This window comes from Nematostella vectensis, chromosome 8 (genome assembly GCF_932526225.1).
Source record: "Nematostella vectensis chromosome 8, jaNemVect1.1, whole genome shotgun sequence".
In the NCBI taxonomy this organism is placed as follows: Eukaryota; Metazoa; Cnidaria; class Anthozoa; order Actiniaria; family Edwardsiidae; genus Nematostella; species Nematostella vectensis.
Genome location: NC_064041.1, coordinates 8,287,332 through 8,303,332, shown reverse-complemented (window position 1 = coordinate 8,303,332; position 16,001 = coordinate 8,287,332). Strand labels below are relative to the sequence as shown.

The 16,001-nt window shown below is 39.9% G+C and overlaps 1 protein-coding gene, 1 long non-coding RNA gene and 19 other non-coding genes across 21 annotated transcripts; 1 reads left to right on the top strand and 20 right to left on the bottom strand.

Moving 5' to 3' along the window:
- Positions 1–198: 198 nt before the first annotated feature.
- Positions 199–4,007, top strand: LOC116603697. Its single transcript, XR_007312578.1, has 3 exons — positions 199–460; positions 2,602–2,695; positions 3,122–4,007. It is a non-coding gene; the product is annotated as an uncharacterized LOC116603697 (long non-coding RNA).
- Positions 524–3,169, bottom strand: LOC116611087. The gene is made up of 3 exons (XM_048731592.1): positions 3,120–3,169; positions 2,481–2,695; positions 524–2,291 (listed from the first exon to the last, which is right to left on the bottom strand). Exons 2-3 carry the CDS (start codon positions 2,518–2,520, stop codon positions 838–840), a joined length of 1,494 nt encoding a protein of 497 aa, XP_048587549.1. The 5' UTR covers positions 2,521–2,695; positions 3,120–3,169; the 3' UTR covers positions 524–837.
- Positions 4,008–6,631: 2,624 nt separating the features above from the next.
- Trnag-gcc lies at positions 6,632–6,702 on the bottom strand. Its single transcript has one exon. It is a non-coding gene; the product is annotated as a tRNA-Gly (tRNA).
- Positions 6,703–6,901: 199 nt separating this feature from the next.
- Positions 6,902–6,974, bottom strand: Trnaa-agc. The gene has a single exon. It is a non-coding gene; the product is annotated as a tRNA-Ala (tRNA).
- Positions 6,975–7,465: 491 nt separating this feature from the next.
- Positions 7,466–7,536, bottom strand: Trnag-gcc. Its single transcript has one exon. It is a non-coding gene; the product is annotated as a tRNA-Gly (tRNA).
- A 761-nt stretch (positions 7,537–8,297) lies between these two features.
- On the bottom strand, positions 8,298–8,368 carry Trnag-gcc. Its single transcript has one exon. It is a non-coding gene; the product is annotated as a tRNA-Gly (tRNA).
- Positions 8,369–8,567: 199 nt separating this feature from the next.
- On the bottom strand, positions 8,568–8,640 carry Trnaa-agc. The gene has a single exon. It is a non-coding gene; the product is annotated as a tRNA-Ala (tRNA).
- A 492-nt stretch (positions 8,641–9,132) lies between these two features.
- Trnag-gcc lies at positions 9,133–9,203 on the bottom strand. The gene has a single exon. It is a non-coding gene; the product is annotated as a tRNA-Gly (tRNA).
- Positions 9,204–9,402: 199 nt separating this feature from the next.
- Positions 9,403–9,475, bottom strand: Trnaa-agc. Its single transcript has one exon. It is a non-coding gene; the product is annotated as a tRNA-Ala (tRNA).
- Positions 9,476–9,966: 491 nt separating this feature from the next.
- On the bottom strand, positions 9,967–10,037 carry Trnag-gcc. The gene has a single exon. It is a non-coding gene; the product is annotated as a tRNA-Gly (tRNA).
- Positions 10,038–10,235: 198 nt separating this feature from the next.
- On the bottom strand, positions 10,236–10,308 carry Trnaa-agc. The gene has a single exon. It is a non-coding gene; the product is annotated as a tRNA-Ala (tRNA).
- A 492-nt stretch (positions 10,309–10,800) lies between these two features.
- On the bottom strand, positions 10,801–10,871 carry Trnag-gcc. Its single transcript has one exon. It is a non-coding gene; the product is annotated as a tRNA-Gly (tRNA).
- Positions 10,872–11,070: 199 nt separating this feature from the next.
- Positions 11,071–11,143, bottom strand: Trnaa-agc. The gene has a single exon. It is a non-coding gene; the product is annotated as a tRNA-Ala (tRNA).
- A 491-nt stretch (positions 11,144–11,634) lies between these two features.
- Positions 11,635–11,705, bottom strand: Trnag-gcc. The gene has a single exon. It is a non-coding gene; the product is annotated as a tRNA-Gly (tRNA).
- Positions 11,706–11,903: 198 nt separating this feature from the next.
- Trnaa-agc lies at positions 11,904–11,976 on the bottom strand. Its single transcript has one exon. It is a non-coding gene; the product is annotated as a tRNA-Ala (tRNA).
- Positions 11,977–12,468: 492 nt separating this feature from the next.
- Positions 12,469–12,539, bottom strand: Trnag-gcc. Its single transcript has one exon. It is a non-coding gene; the product is annotated as a tRNA-Gly (tRNA).
- Positions 12,540–13,302: 763 nt separating this feature from the next.
- On the bottom strand, positions 13,303–13,373 carry Trnag-gcc. The gene has a single exon. It is a non-coding gene; the product is annotated as a tRNA-Gly (tRNA).
- A 198-nt stretch (positions 13,374–13,571) lies between these two features.
- Trnaa-agc lies at positions 13,572–13,644 on the bottom strand. Its single transcript has one exon. It is a non-coding gene; the product is annotated as a tRNA-Ala (tRNA).
- A 492-nt stretch (positions 13,645–14,136) lies between these two features.
- On the bottom strand, positions 14,137–14,207 carry Trnag-gcc. The gene has a single exon. It is a non-coding gene; the product is annotated as a tRNA-Gly (tRNA).
- A 763-nt stretch (positions 14,208–14,970) lies between these two features.
- Trnag-gcc lies at positions 14,971–15,041 on the bottom strand. Its single transcript has one exon. It is a non-coding gene; the product is annotated as a tRNA-Gly (tRNA).
- A 762-nt stretch (positions 15,042–15,803) lies between these two features.
- On the bottom strand, positions 15,804–15,874 carry Trnag-gcc. The gene has a single exon. It is a non-coding gene; the product is annotated as a tRNA-Gly (tRNA).
- Between the last annotated feature and the right edge of the window lie 127 nt (positions 15,875–16,001).

The window sequence follows — 16,001 nt, the reverse complement described above, 5'->3', positions numbered from 1 at the left end:
CTTTTTTGGCTCGAATACAATTGCTAATGTTTGTAAATCTTCTTGATATCAGCGCCAAAAAAATGACGCACCTCTAGCAGAGCAAGGTTTCGATCCTCGGACCTCTGGGTTATGGGCCCAGCACGGTTCCACTGCGCCACTCTGCTGACCACAGAAGGATTGAGGAGGAAATTCGGTTTTGTTTCTTGCTCAGGTAGATTAAGGCACGGGTCAAATTTTCTCATGTAGTGGGGGATAAGTAAATTGATCGCCTTTCCTGTCAGCGATTGACCTTTGCGTCATACGATACCTAAGATGTGCGCCATCGTTATACATGGTCAGCGGAACATTGGTACTGTGTGTGCCCGTCACCGTGTTGTTCGCATAATTCGTACATGAAAGCTTTTTTGTGAAGCGGAAGCTACTTCTTTAGGGAAAGAAAGACGTTGAACCGATGGAGACCCGAATTAAAGTTCAAGAGGTAAGTTCTCTTTTTATCCGTACCATTTATCAAGCTCCTCAAATATCATAACAATACTAGTTATGTAGAGCAAACAACATAATTCATCGATGAGGGAATTCTAAATCTATATTTATGAGACGAGCCGTCATTTTTATTAAAAATGTAGCATTTTTCTGATGGAAGGCTCCTCTAAACTCTATAATTTTGTTATAAAATAATCTATATTACATTCTTATCTGAGGACTATTAAGTAAGCTTAAATAAAATTACAGGCTTTAATCGTGACATGTTCTGTTTGTCGTTAAATTATAAAAACATAGCCGCGATAAAAGCATTGATTTATGTCAGACAGATATATTATTTACAAAAAGTCACAGAAATGTAGGCTCACAATTTTAAGCAGTGATTTTCCAGTGCTTTAGTAGTTTGCGACAAAGATATAATTTTTGCTTGACTTTACTTATTTTGGGGTCTTCAGAAATGTCATCTGATGTGGGTTCAGTGCATTTTCGAAGGAAGAACGTTTTTTCCCAGCGCATTACTTCTTCTTTGAGCTGGGAATGAGCTGAGAGCACTTTTGTTTTGATTTTAGCCAGTGTGGTTTCGTATTTCCTTTGGATATCCTTATCAAAGGGATGCTCTCTCAATTGTGTCCTAGCCTTGTCCAGAGTTCTCACAGCATGAGAATCACTTGGGATGCATTTGAGAACATTATTAGCCAGAGTTGATTTTAAAGTAAAAGATGATTGAGCTTGACTAACAGACTGGTTGTGAGAGACAGGCTGTTCAGGTGGGGGCTGATGAATTGCCTCATGTGAGCCGGTGTTTATGTGGCACTGTGTCTGCAGGTCATCTAATTTCTCTTCAATTACTTCTCCATCTTCTTCTTTATCCTGGGGCTGAAGGTCTACAATGTCTTCATCATATCCCTTCATGTCTGCCTCCTCTTCAGTTTCATCATCATTCACTTCCTCTTGCATGCTTATTATGTGAGCTTCAGTTTCTTCACACTCCTCTGCTCTGTCTTCCTCCTCTTTCTCTTTATCATCATCATTAAAAAACCCAGTGAGCTTGCTCACTTTTAAATCACCATCATCATCATATATCTTGACTTTGTAGTGTGGAATTGGAATATCATTGGTCAAGCACTTGTCCCAGCACTCTTGTAGATAACTTCTTTCTGATTTTATTGTCTGTGATCTAAAGTGATGAAGTGGTGGACCAGCTGTCCTTGAACCTAACTCTTGGGGGCCATCAAAAAACTCCACACCACTAGCAACTTGCCTCCACCATACACCCTCTCCACACAAAAGAAAATCTGAGATGCGCTCCAGGTGAGCCTGATAATCATTAGGGTGTCGAAGAATATATCTGTTTGTAATGATTGAGTTGGATAGTGCAGATGATGACTTGGCAATACTGTTGATTTTGGATTCTTGTTCACTCAAGGTGTTTCTGTGTTGGTCAGCTAGCTTTAGTTCAGCCTGCATACGAACTAGGCCGGGTGTGATTATTTCACCAGGACGTCTGCTCGAGGTATTTTCTGCTATTGCAGAGAAGGTGTTAAAGTGGCGCTCCTGCTGTTCAGTATTTACAGATCGACCACTGACCAGTCTTGACTGGATTGGGGAATGGACAACAAGAGAGTGGAAGTAGCGCCCATACAGCTTTCGATTGGTCAAGGACTTTGTTTCCTTGATAACCTCTTTCAAAGTCATGGCATGAAGGAAGCTCTGGTTGTGGAGACGCAAAATATCTCTTGGACATCTTTTGCTTGGGTGGCTATACAATAGTCCTGACACTTCTGTTAGAGTATCAAAGACTGTTTGTGGTTTCTCAGACATGACACCTGTCAAATAAAACAAAACCATTTTGAGTAAATTTACTTTATCCGCTACTTTTTCTGTTATTATCAACTCTCTAATAATTATTAATGTTTAATAGAAAATTTGCAGGTTTGCTGTCATAATTTAGCTAACATGCAATTATTTTAACTTGATCTTGATTGTGTTTCCTTTAAGTACAATGTGTAACTCACCTCTCATTTGCTTTCCAAGAACAGCGCATAGATGCCTCATGTCTGTGCCTCTTAGCTTGTCTTTAGTGCCAGTGACAGTAGCTTTTACCCTTTCAAATTCTTGTTTTTCTTGTTTTTCTAGGTGCAGAGGCAGTTCTTCAACTATGTTTGAGATGTGTTCCTTGACATCATGTAGTGGTTCAGTTGGAAGAACTTCGTAGAATCCTGAAAAAAAGGTAAAGTGTAAGATAAATAATTTCAATCTTATTCAATATTTGCTATAATGATGTGAACATTGGTGTCCACTTTATATGTTAATGTAAAAGTCAATTTGCATAGCATTGTAAATATTGTGATCTGATTTGCTTGCTACTCAATACAAATTCCCCCATTCCACATCAAACCCCCCTTTTTATCATTTTTCGAAATGTTAAAGTTATTTTCCATACCTATGTTGATTTCTTCTAGCTCTTTCTCTTGGTGAGCAAACATCAAGGCCGGTACACGTTGAATTCCCCCAAGCTCTTGACTTAGATTGTCCTGAAGGCTCTTCCTGCAGCCGAAGTCTGCTATGCCCCTGGCCCTGCATTCCACCTCCAGCTCCTTTATCTTTAAATTATGGAAGGGCTTAACTCCAGCATTTCTTTTGTTTTTTCCTGCAGGGCCTGCAAGCACTTTTGCCTTGCGATCTGCAAGTGAGAGCTCTGGACGCCGGAAACAATATGTTAAATTAGAATACATTCTTGTGTCACCACTGCAAGCACTGCAGCCAGCATTACCACCTTTCTGCTCTCCACTCTCAAACTGCTGTTCGGGGCCATCACCATGGAAGAAGCGCATAATGTCATTTACCTCTCTACCTGTTGAAGTGGAACATTTGTGTCCCATGTCCATCAAGCATTCTACTCTTGTTTCTATGTAACACAGCTTCTCTGCTTCAGAAGAGCCACATCGCCCAATGACGTAAACATGAGGCTTCTCCACTAGACTGATAACATCAACATCACCATGGCCACATTCTTTCATTTCATCGCTTGTATAAAAAAATGCTGGATCGTACAGAAACTGAACGAGCAAAAGAATATGGCCATGGTTCATTGCTGTTGAGTTATCACTCCAAACCATGATGTGCCTGGTGCTCTCGAGCCTTTTTAGCTTCTCCTTAGCATCTTCATGGTCTGGAACCAGCTCACCGATATTTTTCAGTCTTTGTTTGACCTCCGCGGTGGAAAGACTGGCATAGTGTGAGTCACTATGGTTTCGCACTAAGCCCAGACTCTCCTGCCTCTCAAGCTCCCTTCTCCGTATCTCTCTGAGTGGGATCTTCCGCCCAGACACCGTGAAGCTCTCTTCTTTTAGGGAACCATCTGGCTGCAGCAGAAGCTTTTTGTATGTTCTTGGAACTACCAGTTCCCCGAGAACATACTCCCCGCTTTCTATTTTAGCCTATAGAAACAAAAATATTATGTTTAGAAAATAAGAAAGGGCCTTATTTTTAATCTATTTTTTTTATTCATTAGCAAATGAATAAAGTGGATTAAGATACTATGTTAGGAGTTGTTTTACCTGCAATGTTTCTTTTATCTTCTCATTTGTCCTTGGAACTGGGACAGTCACCTCCCCACCATACATCCTCTGGAGTTTTCTCCGTATGCGGGGTGCGTTGGCTCGGTGGTAGGTCTGGAATCTCTTTAGGTCTACCCCTTCACTCTCAAGGAACTCCTTGACAACCATGTTGCCCAGTTTTGTTTCAGTGGAGACGCCGTACCTTCTTGCTAGGTCAGAGAAGTTGATCTGTGAAATAAATGTAATGATTCAATATATATATATATATATATATATATATATATATATATATATATATATATATATATATATATATATATATATATATATATATATATATATATATATATATATATATATATATATATAAATGAGGGAAAAGGATGAAGAAAAATATAGATGAGATAGAAGGGGAAAAAATGTTTGACGTTACATGTATTTGGTAAAAAATAAATAAACAAACCTGTAACCTGTGTATTGTCTGCCATGTCATTAACTTCCCCGAGAAGTCCTTCTTTGTCAAAGTCAACTTCACATGGTGGTGGTGAATGTCGCTTTTTTTTACATTTCCCGTTGTTTTCGAGGTGCCTCCTCTTTAGTACACGAGACGACGCCTCGCTTTTTGTCTCAAAGTAGAGAGCAAGTCGTTGTTTTTCCCGTTGAGAATACGACTGCCTCGTGGCCAGGAGAACATCGCAATCCTGCTTTGCCATCAGTGTTTGCAGGTGTATCTTTTCCGTAAGCGCCCTCTGCCGCCTTTCTTGTTTGAGCTGATTTCGAGATTTTTTTAGTTGCAGGCCTAGACTTGGGACTTTGGTTTGAGCCTCGGCAAAGGTCATTCCAGTCAGTTTTTCAAAAGGACCGGAGATGCTAGCACATATATTCTTAGCGATCGATTTTGCAGCTTTGGCGCTTGCTCTCGGATTGTTCTTTCCCTTTCCTTGCTTTTTCGCTTCCTTGATTAAAGCCAAGGCTGGTTTAGTGTTTATGATTGTTTTTTTTACATTATTTGGAATGGAAGCCAGCAGGGAATGCATTGGGTAATGGTGTGTCAGGCATCCATTGCAATCACGGAGAGTGTGCTTCTTTTTTTCTTTCTCTGTCAGGGATTGCCATTTAAACGAAGAAAAGTGCTCAATGTACCTTGCCCGTGCAGATGGTGTTATTCTTCGTATGGAGTTGTTTAGCGCCTGCGATCTCTTTCTGAACGTGGTGAAGTCGACATGGAATACACGTTGGAACTCCCCGCCAAATTTGTGCAGATAACTTAGCCAACGCTGCTCTATTTTTTTCTCGAGCTTCCCGTTTTCTTTCTGGTAGCTCTGTTTTACCGCAACTCGTGCAAATCCACAACCAAAAGTCCCCGCCATTACTACACAGTATAGTATATTTGAGGAGAAATACTTGATTTGACCGTAAACTCAATAAATCGTTTCGAAAATCCCGCCTAAATTTGAGCTTGTTTTTATTGCGGCTGATAAAATCTGTCACGTTTTGGGTATTATAGGAGTTGAATTACGCATATTGGGTTAAATATTAGACGTTGCCCAATTCTAAAGCTTAGGAGAAACTTATTTGCTTCTAAGACAAGCAAAATTACGCTGCGTCATTCATCAAAATAAAACACAGGTAGATACAAATTCGTACCCTATATTAAATTGAATTTAATCAAATTGGAAACAAACAATACATATAATAACAAATGACTAAGGTTTCAGCTAATTGGCATAAAATAAACACTTATTCTCGATGGGAAACAGCCTACATCGCCGGCTTCTGTGATATTTCCCTTTCCTTCGTCCGCCATGTTTTACTTGGTACCCTAGCCTTGTAAATGAGTTCCTCAGTTCCCATTCGCTGATCCATTCCTATAGAAACACTCATTTGTAGTGCCCAGTTCCTTTGGCGGCGTATAAACAAAATGGCTGCGGACGCTTCAGCACGGATAGTTGGACTTGGAAATGCACGAAGTCCAGTTCAAAATCAAGACTTATTAGAATAAAAGCAGTCTCAACTTCAACAATTCGTGTATATCTTGTAGAATATAGGTGGATGAGTACGACCTGTTGTAAAACAAGTCTTAAATTCGAGGTAAAGGCCGGTCAGATAATTGAATTCGAAGACGTATTTTTTGTAGTAATTTTATTTAATGCGACCTAAACTCTTGTCCGTAGCGATCCAACTGATTCTAGCTTATATGATCCCTTAGTTATCATATAAAAATATTGGAATGCTTATTTTATGAATCTTCTTACTGGACTTTCTCGAAATTCGATGGGCCCTCCATATCTGTTTTTATAGTGTAGTATTTCAAGGTATCATCTTTCATAGAAAACTTTTTTTCGAATCTCCAGATTAAGGATTAAGAATCATATAATCCTTACAATTTTGAAGACAATACATGCAACCATGAATATTTTATTGATTATTTTCGATTTTCTGCTGCATTGTACGGTAAAGCCCTTGCCTTAATCTACCTGAGTGTGTTTAAGCTATGCTTTTAATCTACAGTTTACCGATTTAAGTACACAACACAGGAGTTTAATAGAAAATATAGGTACTGACATTTGCATTTGATGTTTTCCAGCCAAAAACAAAATAAACATTGCACTGGCCGGGAATCGAACCCGGGCCTCCCGCGTGGCAGGCGAGAATTCTACCACTGAACCACCAGTGCCGTCCTGTTTAGCAGCAGAATATTTCCAGATACAGTACAAAATAAATTCGTGTCGATTTGATTGATAAGACCTGTCTTCTGAGGTGGTTGAAAATCAAATTCTAAAACGCTTTTTATTATTCCAATAGGCATTATTTGCACTCTAACTTAGTCGAAATTGCCTAAAAAATGGATTTTTCTTTACCAAGCGAAAAAAATCTGGAGAATCCGGGTATCGATCCCGGTACCTCCCGCATGCTAAGCGGGCGCTCTACCATTTGAGCTAATCCCCCAGTAATCAGAACTAAACCACATGAAGCTGCATATGGCTGATTCTGAACTGTTTTCCAGGATATTTAAATACAAACGCAAAATCATAAAGACACATTGAAAACAATCAAACAAAGTTTTTAGCTTGCAAGAGAGTCTCTATAATTTTGCGCGAGTAGTTTTGAAATTTTGTACTAACACAATCTTTTTTGGCTCGAATACAATTGCTGATGTTTGTTTATCTTCTTGATATCAGCGCCAAAAAAATGACGCACCTCTAGCAGAGCAAGGTTTCGATCCTCGGACCTCTGGGTTATGGGCCCAGCACGCTTCCACTGCGCCACTCTGCTGACCACAGAAGCATTGGGGAGAAAATTCGGTTTTGTTTCTTGTGTTAAAGCTATGCTTTTAATCTACAATTTACCGATTTAAGTACACAACACAGGAGTTTAATAGAAAATATAGGTACTGACATTTGCATTTGATGTTTTCCAGCCAAAAACAAAATAAACATTGCACTGGCCGGGGATCGAACCCGGGCCTCCAGCGTGGCAGGCGAGAATTCTACCACTGAACTACCAGAGCCTTCCTGTTTAGCAGCAGAATATTTCCAGATACAGTATAAAATAAATTCGTGTCGATTTGATTGATAAGACCTGTCTTCTGAGGTGGTTGAAAATCAAATTCTAAAACGGTTTTTATTATTCCAATAGGCATTATTTGCACTCTAACTTAGTCGAAATTGCCTAAAAAATGGATTTCTCTTTACCAAGCGAAAAAATCTGGAGAATCCGGGTATCGATCCCGGTACCTCCCGCATGCTAAGCGGGCGATCTACCATTTGAGCTAATCCCCCAGTAATCAGAACTAAACCACATGAAGCTGCATATGGCTGATTCTGAACTGTTTTCCAGGATATTTAACTACAAACGCAAAATCATAAAGACACATTGAAAACAATCAAACAAAGTATTTAGCTTGCAAGAGAGTCTACAATTTTGCGCGAGTAGTTTTCAAATTTTGTACAAACACAATCTTTATTGGCTCGAATACAATTGCTAATGTTTTGTTTCTCTTTTTGATATCAGCGACAAAAAAATGACGCACCTCTAGCAGAGCAAGGTTTTGATCCTCGGACCTCTGGGTTATGGGCCCAGCACGCTTCCACTGCGCCACTCTGCTAACGATTGAAGACTTGGGGAGGAAATTAGGTTTTGTTTCTTGTGTTAAAGCTATGGTTTTAATTTGCAGTTTACTGATTTAGGTACACAACACAGGAGTTTCATAGAAAATATAGGTACTGACATTTGCATTTGATGTTTTCCAGCCAAAAACAAAATAAACATTGCACTGGCCGGGAATCGAACCCGGGCCTCCAGCGTGGCAGGCGAGAATTCTACCACTGAACCACCAGAGCCTTCCTGTTTAGCAGCAGAATATTTCCAGATACAGTAAAAAAATAAATTCGTGCCGATTTGATTGATAAGACCTGTCTTCTGAGGTGGTTGAAAATCAAATTCTAAAACGCTTTTTATTATTCCAATAGGCGTTATTTACAGTCTAACTTAGTCGAAATTGCCTAAAAAATGGATTTCACTTTAGCAAGCGAAAAACTCTGGAGAATCCGGGTATCGATCCCGGTACCTCCCGCATGCTAAGCGGGCGCTCTACCATTTGAGCTAATCCCCCAGTAATCAGAACTAAACCACATGAAGCTGCATATGGCTGATTCTGAACTGTTTTCCAGGATATTTAAATACAAACGCAAAATCATAAAGACACATTGAAAACAATCAAACAAAGTTTTTAGCTTGCAAGAGAGTCTCTATAATTTTGCGCGAGTAGTTTTGAAATTTTGTACAAACACAATCTTTATTGGCTCGAATACAATTGCTAATGTTTTGTTTCTCTTCTTGATATCAGCGCCAAAAAATTGACGCACCTCTAGCAGAGCAAGGTTTCGATCCTCGGACCTCTGGGTTATGGGCCCAGCACGCTTCCACTGCGCCACTCTGCTGACCACAGAAGCATTGGGGAGGAAATTCGGTTTTGTTTCTTGTGTTAAAGCTATGATTTTAATCTACAGTTTACCGATTTAAGTACACAACACAGGAGTTTAATAGAAAATATAGGTACTGACATTTGCATTTGATGTTTTCCAGCCAAAAACAAAATAAACATTGCACTGGCCGGGAATCGAACCCGGGCCTCCCGCGTGGCAGGCGAGAATTCTACCACTGAACCACCAGTGCCGTCCTGTTTAGCAGCAGAATATTTCCAGATACAGTACAAAATAAATTCGTGTCGATTTGATTGATAAGACCTGTCTTCTGAGGTGGTTGAAAATCAAATTCTAAAACGCTTTTTATTATTCCAATAGGCATTATTTGCACTCTAACTTAGTCGAAATTGCCTAAAAAATGGATTTCTCTTTACCAAGCGAAAAAAATCTGGAGAATCCGGGTATCGATCCCGGTACCTCCCGCATGCTAAGCGGGCGCTCTACCATTTGAGCTAATCCCCCAGTAATCAGAACTAAACCACATGAAGCTGCATATGGCTGATTCTGAACTGTTTTCCAGGATATTTAAATACAAACGCAAAATCATAAAGACACATTGAAAACAATCAAACAAAGTTTTTAGCTTGCAAGAGAGTCTCTATAATTTTGCGCGAGTAGTTTTGAAATTTTGTACTAACACAATCTTTTTTGGCTCGAATACAATTGCTGATGTTTGTTTATCTTCTTGATATCAGCGCCAAAAAAATGACGCACCTCTAGCAGAGCAAGGTTTCGATCCTCGGACCTCTGGGTTATGGGCCCAGCACGCTTCCACTGCGCCACTCTGCTGACCACAGAAGCATTGGGGAGGAAATTCGGTTTTGTTTCTTGTGTTAAAGCTATGCTTTTAATCTACAATTTACCGATTTAAGTACACAACACAGGAGTTTAATAGAAAATATAGGTACTGACATTTGCATTTGATGTTTTCCAGCCAAAAACAAAATAAACATTGCACTGGCCGGGGATCGAACCCGGGCCTCCAGCGTGGCAGGCGAGAATTCTACCACTGAACCACCAGAGCCTTCCTGTTTAGCAGCAGAATATTTCCAGATACAGTATAAAATAAATTCGTGTCGATTTGATTGATAAGACCTGTCTTCTGAGGTGGTTGAAAATCAAATTCTAAAACGGTTTTTATTATTCAAATAGGCGTTATTTACAGTCTAACTTAGTCGAAATTGCCTAAAAAATGGATTTCTCTTTAGCAAGCGAAAAACTCTGGAGAATCCGGGTATCGATCCCGGTACCTCCCGCATGCTAAGCGGGCGCTCTACCATTTGAGCTAATCCCCCAGTAATCAGAACTAAACCACATGAAGCTGCATATGGCTGATTCTGAACTGTTTTCCAGGATATTTAAATACAAACGCAAAATCATAAAGACACATTGAAAACAATCAAACAAAGTTTTTAGCTTGCAAGAGAGTCTCTATAATTTTGCGCGAGTAGTTTTGAAATTTTGTACAAACACAATCTTTATTGGCTCGAATACAATTGCTAATGTTTTGTTTCTCTTCTTGATATCAGCGCCAAAAAATTGACGCACCTCTAGCAGAGCAAGGTTTCGATCCTCGGACCTCTGGGTTATGGGCCCAGCACGCTTCCACTGCGCCACTCTGCTGACCACAGAAGCATTGGGGAGGAAATTCGGTTTTGTTTCTTGTGTTAAAGCTATGCTTTTAATCTACAGTTTACCGATTTAAGTACACAACACAGGAGTTTAATAGAAAATATAGGTACTGACATTTGCATTTGATGTTTTCCAGCCAAAAACAAAATAAACATTGCACTGGCCGGGAATCGAACCCGGGCCTCCCGCGTGGCAGGCGAGAATTCTACCACTGAACCACCAGTGCCGTCCTGTTTAGCAGCAGAATATTTCCAGATACAGTACAAAATAAATTCGTGTCGATTTGATTGATAAGACCTGTCTTCTGAGGTGGTTGAAAATCAAATTCTAAAACGCTTTTTATTATTCCAATAGGCATTATTTGCACTCTAACCTAGTCGAAATTGCCTAAAAAATGGATTTCTCTTTACCAAGCGAAAAAAATCTGGAGAATCCGGGTATCGATCCCGGTACCTCCCGCATGCTAAGCGGGCGCTCTACCATTTGAGCTAATCCCCCAGTAATCAGAACTAAACCACATGAAGCTGCATATGGCTGATTCTGAACTGTTTTCCAGGATATTTAAATACAAACGCAAAATCATAAAGACACATTGAAAACAATCAAACAAAGTTTTTAGCTTGCAAGAGAGTCTCTATAATTTTGCGCGAGTAGTTTTGAAATTTTGTACTAACACAATCTTTTTTGGCTCGAATACAATTGCTGATGTTTGTTTATCTTCTTGATATCAGCGCCAAAAAATTGACGCACCTCTAGCAGAGCAAGGTTTCGATCCTCGGACCTCTGAGTTATGGGCCCAGCACGCTTCCACTGCGCCACTCTGCTGACCACAGAAGCATTGGGGAGGAAATTCGGTTTTGTTTCTTGTGTTAAAGCTATGCTTTTAATCTACAATTTACCGATTTAAGTACACAACACAGGAGTTTAATAGAAAATATAGGTACTGACATTTGCATTTGATGTTTTCCAGCCAAAAACAAAATAAACATTGCACTGGCCGGGGATCGAACCCGGGCCTCCAGCGTGGCAGGCGAGAATTCTACCACTGAACCACCAGAGCCTTCCTGTTTAGCAGCAGAATATTTCCAGATACAGTATAAAATAAATTCGTGTCGATTTGATTGATAAGACAAGTCTTCTGAGGTGGTTGAAAATCAAATTCTAAAACGGTTTTTATTATTCAAATAGGCGTTGTTTACAGTCTAACTTAGTCGAAATTGCCTAAAAAATGGATTTCTCTTTAGCAAGCGAAAAACTCTGGAGAATCCGGGTATCGATCCCGGTACCTCCCGCATGCTAAGCGGGCGCTCTACCATTTGAGCTAATCCCCCAGTAATCAGAACTAAACCACATGAAGCTGCATATGGCTGATTCTGAACTGTTTTCCAGGATATTTAAATACAAACGCAAAATCATAAAGACACATTGAAAACAATCAAACAAAGTTTTTAGCTTGCAAGAGAGTCTCTAAAATTTTGCGCGAGTAGTTTTGAAATTTTGTACAAACACAATCTTTATTGGCACGAATACAATTGCTAATGTTTTGTTTCTCTTCTTGATATCAGCGCCAAAAAATTGACGCACCTCTAGCAGAGAAAGGTTTCGATCCTCGGACCTCTGGGTTATGGGCCCAGCACGCTTCCACTGCGCCACTCTGCTGACCACAGAAGCATTGGGGAGGAAATTCGGTTTTGTTTCTTGTGTTAAAGCTATGCATTTAATCTACTGTTTACCGATTTAAGTACACAACACAGGAGTTTAATAGAAAATATAGGTACTGACATTTGCATTTGATGTTTTCCAGCCAAAAACAAAATAAACATTGCACTGGCCGGGAATCGAACCCGGGCCTCCCGCGTGGCAGGCGAGAATTCTACCACTGAACCACCAGTGCCGTCCTGTTTAGCAGCAGAATATTTCCAGATACAGTACAAAATAAATTCGTGTCGATTTGAATGATAAGACCTGTCTTCTGAGGTGGTTGAAAATCAAATTCTAAAACGCTTTTTATTATTCCAATAGGCATTATTTGCACTCTAACTTAGTCGAAATTGCCTAAAAAATGGATTTCTCTTTACCAAGCGAAAAAAATCTGGAGAATCCGGGTATCGATCCCGATACCTCCCGCATGCTAAGCGGTCGCTCTACCATTTGAGCTAATCCCCCAGTAATTAGAACTAAACCACATGAAGCTGCATATGGCTGATTCTGAACTGTTTTCCAGGATATTTAAATACAAACGCAAAATCATAAAGACACATTGAAAACAATCAAACAAAGTTTTTAGCTTGCAAGAGAGTCTCTATAATTTTGCGCGAGTAGTTTTGAAATTTTGTACAAACACAATCTTTTTTGGCTCGAATACAATTGCTAATGTTTGTTTATCTTCTTGATATCAGCGCCAAAAAAAAGACGCACCTCTAGCAGAGCAAGGTTTCGATCCTCGGACCTCTGGGTTATGGGCCCAGCACGCTTCCACTGCGCCACTCTGCTGACCACAGAAGCATTGGGGAGGAAATTCGGTTTTGTTTCTTGTGTTAAAGCTATGCTTTTAATCTACAATTTACCGATTTAAGTACACAACACAGGAGTTTAATAGAAAATATAGGTACTGACATTTGCATTTGATGTTTTCCAGCCAAAAACAAAATAAACATTGCACTGGCCGGGGATCGAACCCGGGCCTCCAGCGTGGCAGGCGAGAATTCTACCACTGAACCACCAGAGCCTTCCTGTTTAGCAGCAGAATATTTCCAGATACAGTATAAAATAAATTCGTGTCGATTTGATTGATAAGACCTGTCTTCTGAGGTGGTTGAAAATCAAATTCTAAAACGGTTTTTATTATTCAAATAGGCGTTATTTACAGTCTAACTTAGTCGAAATTGCCTAAAAAATGGATTTCTCTTTAGCAAGCGAAAAACTCTGGAGAATCCGGGTATCGATCCCGGTACCTCCCGCATGCTAAGCGGGCGCTCTACCATTTGAGCTAATCCCCCAGTAATCAGAACTAAACCACATGAAGCTGCATATGGCTGATTCTGAACTGTTTTCCAGGATATTTAAATACAAACGCAAAATCATAAAGACACATTGAAAACAATCAAACAAAGTTTTTAGCTTGCAAGAGAGTCTCTAAAATTTTGCGCGAGTAGTTTTGAAATTTTGTACAAACACAATCTTTTTTGGCACGAATACAATTGCTAATGTTTTGTTTCTCTTCTTGATATCAGCGCCAAAAAATTGACGCACCTCTAGCAGAGAAAGGTTTCGATCCTCGGACCTCTGTGTTATGGGCCCAGCACGCTTCCACTGCGCCACTCTGCTGACCACAGAAGCATTGGGGAGGAAATTCGGTTTTGTTTCTTGTGTTAAAGCTATGCATTTAATCTACAGTTTACCGATTTAAGTACACAACACAGGAGTTTAATAGAAAATATAGGTACTGACATTTGCATTTGATGTTTTCCAGCCAAAAACAAAATAAACATTGCACTGGCCGGGAATCGAACCCGGGCCTCCCGCGTGGCAGGCGAGAATTCTACCACTGAACCACCAGTGCCGTCCTGTTTAGCAGCAGAATATTTCCAGATACAGTACAAAATAAATTCGTGTCGATTTGAATGATAAGACCTGTCTTCTGAGGTGGTTTAAAATCAAATTCTAAAACGCTTTTTATTATTCCAATAGGCATTATTTGCACTCTAACTTAGTCGAAATTGCCTAAAAAATGGATTTTTCTTTACCAAGCGAAAAAAATCTGGAGAATCCGGGTATCGATCCCGATACCTCCCGCATGCTAAGCGGTCGCTCTACCATTTGAGCTAATCCCCCAGTAATTAGAACTAAACCACATGAAGCTTCATATGGCTGATTCTGAACTGTTTTCCAGGATATTTAAATACAAACGCAAAATCATAAAGACACATTGAAAACAATCAAACAAAGTTTTTAGCTTGCAAGAGAGTCTCTATAATTTTGCGCGAGTAGTTTTGAAATTTTGTACAAACACAATCTTTTTTGGCTCGAATACAATTGCTAATGTTTGTTTATCTTCTTGATATCAGCGCCAAAAAAAAGACGCACCTCTAGCAGAGCAAGGTTTCGATCCTCGGACCTCTGGGTTATGGGCCCAGCACGCTTCCACTGCGCCACTCTGCTGACCACAGAAGCATTGGGGAGGAAATTCGGTTTTGTTTCTTGTGTTAAAGCTATGCTTTTAATCTACAGTTTACCGATTTAAGTACACAACACAGGAGTTTAATAGAAAATATAGGTACTGACATTTGCATTTGATGTTTTCCAGCCAAAAACAAAATAAACATTGCACTGGCCGGGAATCGAACCCGGGCCTCTAGCGTGGCAGGCGAAAATTCTACCACTGAACCACCAGAGCCTTCCTGTTTAGCAGCAGAATATTTCCAGATACATTAAAAAATAAATTCGTGTCGATTTGATTGATAAGACCTGTCTTCTGAGGTGGTTGAAAATGAAATTCTAAAACGCTTTTTATTATTCCAATAGGCGTTATGTACAGTCTAACTTAGTCGAAATTGCCTAAAAAATGGATTTCTCTTTAACAAGAGAAAAACTCTGGAGAATCCGGGTATCGATCCCGGTACCTCGCTCATGCTAAGCGGGCGCTCTACCATTTGAGCTAATCCCCCAGTAATCAGAACTAAACCACATGAAGCTGCATATGGCTGATTCTGAACTGTTTTCCAGAATATTTAAATACAAACGCAAAATCATAAAGACACATTGAAAACAATCAAACAAAGTTTTTAGCTTGCAAGAGAGTCTCTATAATTTTGCGCGAGTAGTTTTGAAATTTTGTACAAACACAATCTTTTTTGGCTCGAATACAATTGCTAATGTTTGTTTATCTTCTTGATATCAGCGCCAAAAAAATGACGCACCTCTAGCAAGGCAAGGTTTCGATCCTCGGACCTCTGGGTTATGGGCCCAGCACGCTTCCACTGCGCCACTCTGCTAACCATTGAAGCCTTTGGAAGGAAAATCGGTTTTGTTTCTTGTGTTAAAGCTGTGCTTTTAATTTGCAGTTTACCGATTTAAGTACACAACACAGGAGTTTAATAGAAAATATAGGTACTGACATTTGCATTTGATGTTTTCCAGCCAAAAACAAAATTAACATTGCACTGGCCGGGAATCGAACCCGGGCCTCCCGCGTGGCAGGCGAGAATTCTACCGCTGAACCACCAGTGCCTTCCTGTTTAGCAGCAGAATATTTCCAGATACAGTACAAAATAAATTCGTGTCGATTTGATTGATAAGACCTGTCTTCTGAGGTGGTTGAAAATCAAATTCTAAAACGCTTTTTATTATTCCAATA